The sequence below is a fragment of the Helianthus annuus genome, chromosome 5 (genome assembly GCF_002127325.2).
Source record: "Helianthus annuus cultivar XRQ/B chromosome 5, HanXRQr2.0-SUNRISE, whole genome shotgun sequence".
Lineage (NCBI taxonomy): Eukaryota > Viridiplantae > Streptophyta > Magnoliopsida > Asterales > Asteraceae > Helianthus > Helianthus annuus.
In genome coordinates, this window is record NC_035437.2 from 23,047,059 (window position 1) to 23,055,004 (window position 7,946).

Below are 7,946 nucleotides of genomic sequence, written 5' to 3' on the forward strand. Positions count from 1 at the left end.
ATGTCGGTTCGTTTGGCCGTACGGTCGCGATGTTCGGTTAATTACGACGGAATGCGCATAAGCGCGAAAGACGATCCAAATTGCGCGACGAATGGATTTTTCTCATGCCATACACTAAGGCATAATATAAGGAGGCTTACATAAATTTTTGGATGTCCGGATGTATTCAGAACGTAAGTTATGCGCAAAAGTGCAAACTTGTGCACTTTTTGACACTTTTAGCCCCTGAATGATCCAAAAGTTTGTTTTAGCATACCAAACCCCTCAAATCCTATTTCTAAGCTATGTAAAGGATATTTATGGTATGTTTAACTTATGGACATGTTCCGGAATGTTTGTTACAGTTCAAATTGGCATACTTTCGCAGTTTGTCAAGTTTAGTCCCTGTAAGCGAATTAACTTGTTTTTGCCATACCAAAGCCTTCAAAACTTATTTCTAAGTTATGTAAGGGTTATTTAAGGTATGTTGAGTATATGTTGATGTTCCGGAGTATTTGTCGCATTAAACTGAGTACGTTTACACATCAGTTTGCGTATAATTCTTCAGAAAGCGATGTAGAGTTTGAAATTGAGCAAAAGTCAAAACATGAAAAATGTAAACACAACCAAACAAACATTGGGATCAAATAACATTGTTTTATTGATAATAGAACTGTTCATAATGATTACAAGCACAAATGTTACAACCATCAACCCAATCGCCGGTCATCATCAAAACTCCGATGACACCCGATGAACACGAGCGACACCTGCAACCACCCGTCAAAACCCACCCACCTGCAACCACCCGTCACACCCCGGAGGCACCTGCAACCGCCCGTCAAAACACACCCACCTGTAACCACCCGTCAACAAAATTTGTGCAATTGAATTGCGGGTTCAGTCAACAACGCCTCCCAATCTCGATGATTCGTCGTCGGAGAAGAGAAGTCTATGAACATTAAAAGTCAGAATTTTACTCCTCCTTTTGCAATTTCCATAATCGTGTTACCTGCTAGTTAAAGTTTGTCCAACATAGTAACCATATCCACCTCAAACAACCAACAATTTTTCAATGTGGGTTTGTGATTAAGTTGACTAGAACGGTGATGGGTGGCCTGAGATGGAGCGACGATTCGTTGTCGGAGAAGAGAAGATGTGGGATAAAGAGAGATAAATCAAGTGTAAGGGGAGAGAATGTGGTGTCCGACGCACCGGAATTGGATCTTCGAAATAAAGAAAGTGGTCGGAAATATTTATAGGGGTAATAAAAAATGGTGTTTTTGAATCGCTTAATGAATTGCTCTTGTTTTGGTTGAATCGGTTCATGAGTTTTTTTTTTTGAAAATTGTGTTTTTGCTTCTGTTTGAGTCAGTCACATTTTGGGTGGTTACACATGATTGGTTTAGGTGGAGGAAGAATTGGTTTTGCAGGAGTGGGTAGTGGTGATGTGAGTCTAATAAATAGTAAGGGTAATGTAGTAATTTTATACTAATTTAACTGATCAAACTACGTGACATTTACTCAGTGGACTATCCGAGTAACAAACGATCAAATCACAAGGAACATGTATGTAATTTTAAAAAATTGAGGACTAAAGGTGAAAAACTAACAAACAACAGGCACCATCGGGCAATTAACTCTTATTATTATCTGGTTCAGGTTTGTTGCAGTTTTGGATGATGAACAAACAGATAACAAATTAGCAACCAACACTCAACAATCAATCAATCAATCAATCAATCACCCCTACACAGCTGAAAATATGATTTGTTCTTCATCATCACTATCGACTGCAAATGGCGGTTTGCTACTGCAACAATCATCTTTCTCGAATAATCGACACTCTGCAACAGCAATTAGGTAACTTTCAACATTATTTACCAGTCAATTTATGTTTTGTTGAATCTTTGTGGTTCAATGAACAGAATTAGGTGATGTGTTGTTGAAAAATTGAAGTTAGTTACATGTGATTATGCGTCAGGAAGGAAGAATTAATGCTCGAGTAATTAAGTTTCAGTTTTTGAAATTACTTGAATATATTCTAGGGTTATAAAGAGTGTGTGTGTGTGTGTGTTTATATAAAGGAACATTTTAAGGTGTTCATGGTCCTAGTCAACTCAGATACTAATGTTGGATATGCTGAAAATAGATAAGTTTATCAAACCCTAGTTTATGAAGAAAATTGACCTGTAACTTCACAAATCTGGATAAATTGATGTGTGTGTGTGTTGAATACAAACCAATTTTAAGTATTAGACGGTGATAAACACATAAGCACTCATATAGTTGGATGGAGAGAGAATGAGAGGCAGTTATACGGTTACATAAACGTTTATATAGTTATGAGTTAACCACCGTTTTCGTTTATGTGGTTTGGTGGAAAATGCCACTTCAGTCCAAAAAAAAAATTTGCGCTAGTTCCGTCCTCAACATTTTTGAAACGTGCCACTTCGGTCCAAAAAGATAACGCCCGTTAAAACGTTGAGGACGGAACTGGCGCAAGGCGTTATCTTTTTGGACTGAAGTGGCACGTTTCAAAAATGTTGAGGATGGAACTGGCACAATTTTTTTTTTTTTGGACTAAAGTGGCATTTTCCACCAAACCATAGGGATGAAAATGGCAGTTAACTCTATAGTTATTATAGTGGGAGAGAGAAAGAGAGGCACTTATAGATTGGCTTTAAAAATGTGTGCATAAAGAGCACATCACTTGATGGGATGATGAGATCACATCATGGGATGCGATTCCATGATGCACGGATCACGTGATGCGATCTGATGTGACGCCATATGCAGTTGACTAATATTCGAACTAATTGGACCGTAATTGCAATCGGTCTGAGTTTATCAAATTTGATTGAATAGATCTGACCATCGAGTGAGCAATGAGTTTGAGCATGGTTGTAAAAGTCCCGTCTAGGCTCCGAGTACTCCCCGTGTACTCGCTACAAGGTAGGTTGCCGAGGCCCGAGTACCGTTCACCTAGGCCCATTACTCCCCGAGTAATCTCCGCCTAGGCCGAGTACCTCCCGAGTACTCCCGAATCCGACTAGGGAGCGCCTAGCTACTTTTACAACCACGAGTTTGAGTATCTAAACAAATTAGACCATCGATGGAACAAAAGTGACCAGACATGTTAAGAATATCCTATATATTAGTGTTTAAAAGTTAACAAGTTAAAATCTTATCTATACCTAATCTTTTAGTAACTCTTAATAACGAACGCCTTGCATATGTGATGCGCGCGCTTCACGCATCGGCTTTCGGGATCAAAAAGCATCGGATCACCATTCGTTGTTTAAAACCAAGGTTATGCGCACAGTTAAAGCAATAGGTATAGATGGTTATGCAATCTCTCGGTATTCTACTTAAAATTGGTTCTGTATTGAACGACTCTCTATGTATATGTGTATTTACGTGTATAAAGTTGCAAATTTATTCTTGATCTCTTTGTTTGTTTCCAGGTGGGGTGTGAAAAGAGGGATTGGATCAGGCAACAATAGAACCAAGAGCCAAGTAGCTAATGCTAATGTATGCATAACCAAGGCTCCCTCCCTCATCTATATATCTCGTTTGAATATGCTTGTTTAGGTATGGAATTGATGATTGTATACCATTATAAAATGGCAAACGATAAGTCAATAACTAGATCCATGTTATATTCAGGTTATGTTACTCTCTAAATAACCGAAACGTTATTATGGTTAATTTGTTTGTAGAACAGACGGATTAACAAAATGCATATGCATATATGAATATTACTTAGATGCCGATAGTTCCAAATTTTGAAGACTAGGATAGAAAATATCAGTTTGACCTTTTAAAGTCAAACAAGTTACTGTTCAACTTTTAAACGGTTATAGATTCTAAAGATTTGAGTTTGACTTTGGAATATCTATAAACTGATACTATATTTGATATCTTGTCTATAATTCGGCTTTGGGCGACATTATTTTTAAAATAGTTTAACTTATAAGAGTTTTTTTTATATGTAGGTTACGATAGCAAGTGGAAAGGGAAAGAAAGAGGTGATTATGGTTGACCCGGCTGAAGCAAAGCGTTTAGCTGCTAAACAAATGGAAAATATCAAAAGGAAACAAACATTTAAGGTATGTTTTGTGTAATTACTGTTTTAATTACCGTCTAGTGGCTTTTTGAGTGATTGTAAAGTAGAATTAGGGGTGTTACGGTCCGGATTTAGTGGTTTTTAGGTCAAACCAAAAGTCAAACAGTTGGTAACGATTTTTACTGTTGTAAACCAAAACCGGAATGTTGAAAATTAAAACCGAACCAAACTAAACTGCTACTAAGGGGTTTGGTTCATAGTTTGGGCTTTTGGGCCTTTATAATTAAAAAGAAAATAAACTACGATCAACATAAAGAAAAGTATATTTTTCCAACAGTTAAATAATGTTTACCTGTATTGTATTGTTAAGCAAAGCTACGCCCCGCTTGCGGTATGCGCATATAATGTATATATGTGTGGGCCATCGGGGGGCAAAAGTGAAAGTGCACTAATTTTTTTACCTTATTTTACTAATTTCTTGAAAATAACGTTAAAAGCTAAGGACGGTTAATCATGCATCATGTGGTGGCATTGATAGCTGAAAGACAAAAGGGTACATGCACTTATCGGTCTTTGTCCCGATTGCCGAGTGTTATGTGCCTTTTGTCCAAGGCTTGATGCAAAACTAGTATCGAGCCGGGGGTCTCACTGGAAGCCAACCTCTCTATTCCTACGGGGTAGAGGGAAGGCTGTCTACATCTTACCCTCCTCAGACCCTACCTTTGCTATTCTATTGGTCGGATTTACTGAGTATGATGATGATGATGATGATGATGTATTGTTAAGCAAAGTAAAATATAAAAACTTACATAGCCCAAATCCTACTATCCTGTTTGGTTTTTCTTCCGACTGCGTTTCAAGTATAAACCGTAAACCAAACGGTATGGTATGGTTTAAATTTTCCTAAACTGACCGGCCGACACGAAAATTGTTAAAAAACCAAACCAATGACCGGTTCGGGCAGTTTCAGAGTTTTAAACCAAACCATAAATAGCTCTTGGTAGAATCATGTCCGTTGTTTTTTTTTTTTTTTTTTTTTTTTTTTTTTTTTGATAAAATGTTGTTGCAGAGGAGAAGACAAATAGAAGCTATTAACGGAGCATGGGCTATGCTTGGTCTTACAGCTGGTTTAGTCATCGAAGGCCAAACTGGAAATGGTATTTTGGCTCAGGTAAGCATGTGTTCGGTCTAGCCATTTAGCCATTTAGATTTTGGCTTGTGTAACATGGTCGGATTAACCTTGTTTCGGTTCATGCAGTTAGCTGGATACTGGGCAGCCGTGGTCAACATTTTTGTAAGATAACACACAAAGGTTAGCCTGCAGGGCTCTACATGAATCAGCTTCGAATCTTTTACACTTGATTCATACATATTTGTTTATGATACATCAATGAAACAGGAATTCATTAAACATTATCCTGGAAACAAAATGTTTTTGGATAATTAACCATGTCTTTAAACTTTTTTTATTAAGTAAAAAGAACCGAACCAGATCGACGTATATATTATCCTAGTGAATTCTTTGTGTGACTTCGGTCCAACGCCCACAATGCTAAAGTCGTCCCTATGTGAATTTCCCATCTTGCCCTCTCGATCTCTTTGCGTCTAGGGCAATCTCGTCAAAGATTTGCGCTTTGAAGTAAGGGAGTTCATGTTTAGCTTGATTTCTCGAGTCATTTCGCTTTTGGCTTAGTCTTTGAATATTTTCACGGTATTGATTTGACGACAAGTGTCCATTGCTATTGTAAACGATTCTGGTTAGCCTGAACGGGCCGTTAGGATTGTGTAAAGCATGCATGATACAACTCTTTAACAGTTTTTAACATGTTTAAATGAGGGAAGAAAAATATGAAAGAAATATTCCTTAAAAAAATCAATTCAAATGAAGTAAAAAGTTGGCTTAATTAGTTAGGTCAGTCGCCAAATGTTTTGAAAAAACAAAAAGAAAAGAGTAAACTGCCATTTTCGTCCCCGAGGTTTGGTTACTTTTGCTACTTTAATCCAAAATTCAAATCTTTTGTATCTGGGTCCCTGTGGTTTCAGTTTTATTGTCATTTTGGTCCAAAAGTGAAATCAGATCATATTAATACTAATACTGATACTAAATACTAATACTTTTACTAATAGAATAATAGATAAAACACATTAGAAAGAAAAAAATACATTTTTAAGTGATTAATTCATGTACACTATAAAATCTAAACTCAAGAACAAAAATAAAAGAATATTAAGCTAGAGAGAAACCATCATCTTTGCACTCTAAATTATAATCATTATACAAAGATAATCACTTTTTTTGAAGTTGGTGGGGTTGCCTTACACATTGTTATACAAAATAATATCTACATTCTTAGATCAAAGTTTGTACACGGTGATCACTAAACAGCTCATTGAGAAGAGAGCATGTTACCCTTATTAGTGGGTAGCCTTTCATTTGCTCCACTTGCATCACAACTTTGTATTTCTGGCATGGTCCATGTTAGTTTTATTTGCCAAGTAGTGGGTAGCCTTTCTTTTGTTTAGTGACTAGTTCTTTTTATATTAGTGGCTAGTATTTCACTTCTTGCTAGTGGGGTAAGTTCCTGCTAATAACCAGAACTATAACTCTTGGGGGCTGTTTGGTAGCCTCTTAATGACCATTCAGATGCTACATCTTAATGGTTTAAAACCTCTGAATGAATAAGAGGTAACCTCAAGTCTGAATGGTTAAGAGGTAACCTCTGAATGGTAAATCATCACATGTCACATTCTTTTACCTTCTCATTGGTAAAATTCTTAATGGGAAGTAAACACGAGAAGAGGTCAACGGAGTCCTAAAGAAGTGGGAAGTAAACACGAGAAACGCAATGTTTGTTTTGAAGACTACCATCGGAGATGAAATGCTTGAGCATATACACAATTAAACTCAAAAGAGGCCTAGAACACACTTGTTGCACTACTCTCAAAGAAGAACAATATTATCAACACCTAAGTTAACCAATAAATCGTATGGTCACAAAAAAAAAAAAAAAAAAAAAAAAAAATGATTGCGAAAGATGATAATATCATTTGGATCAAAGCAATGAATAGGGTCTGATACATGATGAAGGTGATACAAAACACACACATAATTAGAAAACACTCTTTGCTAAGAAAGTAATATCATTTTTTCAAAGTCATAAGTTGTACATCAAACATTGAATACTAATTTTTTTTGAACAACAAATTTCTTTTTATTCGCGTCGTCTGTGGGACTTGAACCCAAGACTTCCCCCTCCCAAGGTGTTTAAAGGTTTTGTCTTTGCCAATGGACCACCACCCCCATTGGTGAATACTAATTCAATAAGTAACAAGTTAGACGCCTAAGGAAAAGCGTGAATTAATAACATCAACCATCCACTAATCCACATGATTTACTGAAGCTAAGTCAAATAAAAGAAGAAAAATTTGAAGAAAAAATTTTATGTTCCGAATGAAGGTAATTAGTTTTGAGAGATCGCCTAACAACCTTACGCTATTTGCCAATGTGCCCAGTTTTATAAGACGTTTATGTCCATATCTTATGGTCATATAACTTAAAAAATTATTATACATATCAAATCATAACATGGCTTTGCGCCAGTGTAATTCTAGGTTTTTTATTTTTGCCCACGGTGGTTTCTGATTTTGCACTTGTAACCACTAAAAACAAGGATATCCATTAATATACAAAATAACTAAGGACAAAAATGCATCAATTTCAATTTCTTTTAATTTCAATTGATTTTATAATTTATGTTTCAAGTTTTTCACTTACAAATTATAAAATTAAACTATAAGTCTTACTAACTTTTATTAAAAAACAAACATGCCAATTATCATTGATTTTTCTGCTCTTTATCGTGATAAACCGAATCGACACATACGAAATTATCATTAG

The 7,946-nt window shown here is 36.1% G+C and overlaps 1 protein-coding gene across 1 annotated transcript; it reads left to right on the forward strand.

Annotated features, from left to right (window-relative positions):
* Positions 1–1,645: 1,645 nt before the first annotated feature.
* LOC110940160 lies at positions 1,646–5,553 on the forward strand. Its single transcript, XM_022181721.2, has 5 exons — positions 1,646–1,842; positions 3,447–3,513; positions 3,978–4,091; positions 5,118–5,219; positions 5,307–5,553. Exons 1-5 carry the CDS (start codon positions 1,745–1,747, stop codon positions 5,349–5,351), a joined length of 426 nt encoding a protein of 141 aa, XP_022037413.1. The 5' UTR covers positions 1,646–1,744; the 3' UTR covers positions 5,352–5,553.
* Positions 5,554–7,946: the final 2,393 nt, after the last annotated feature.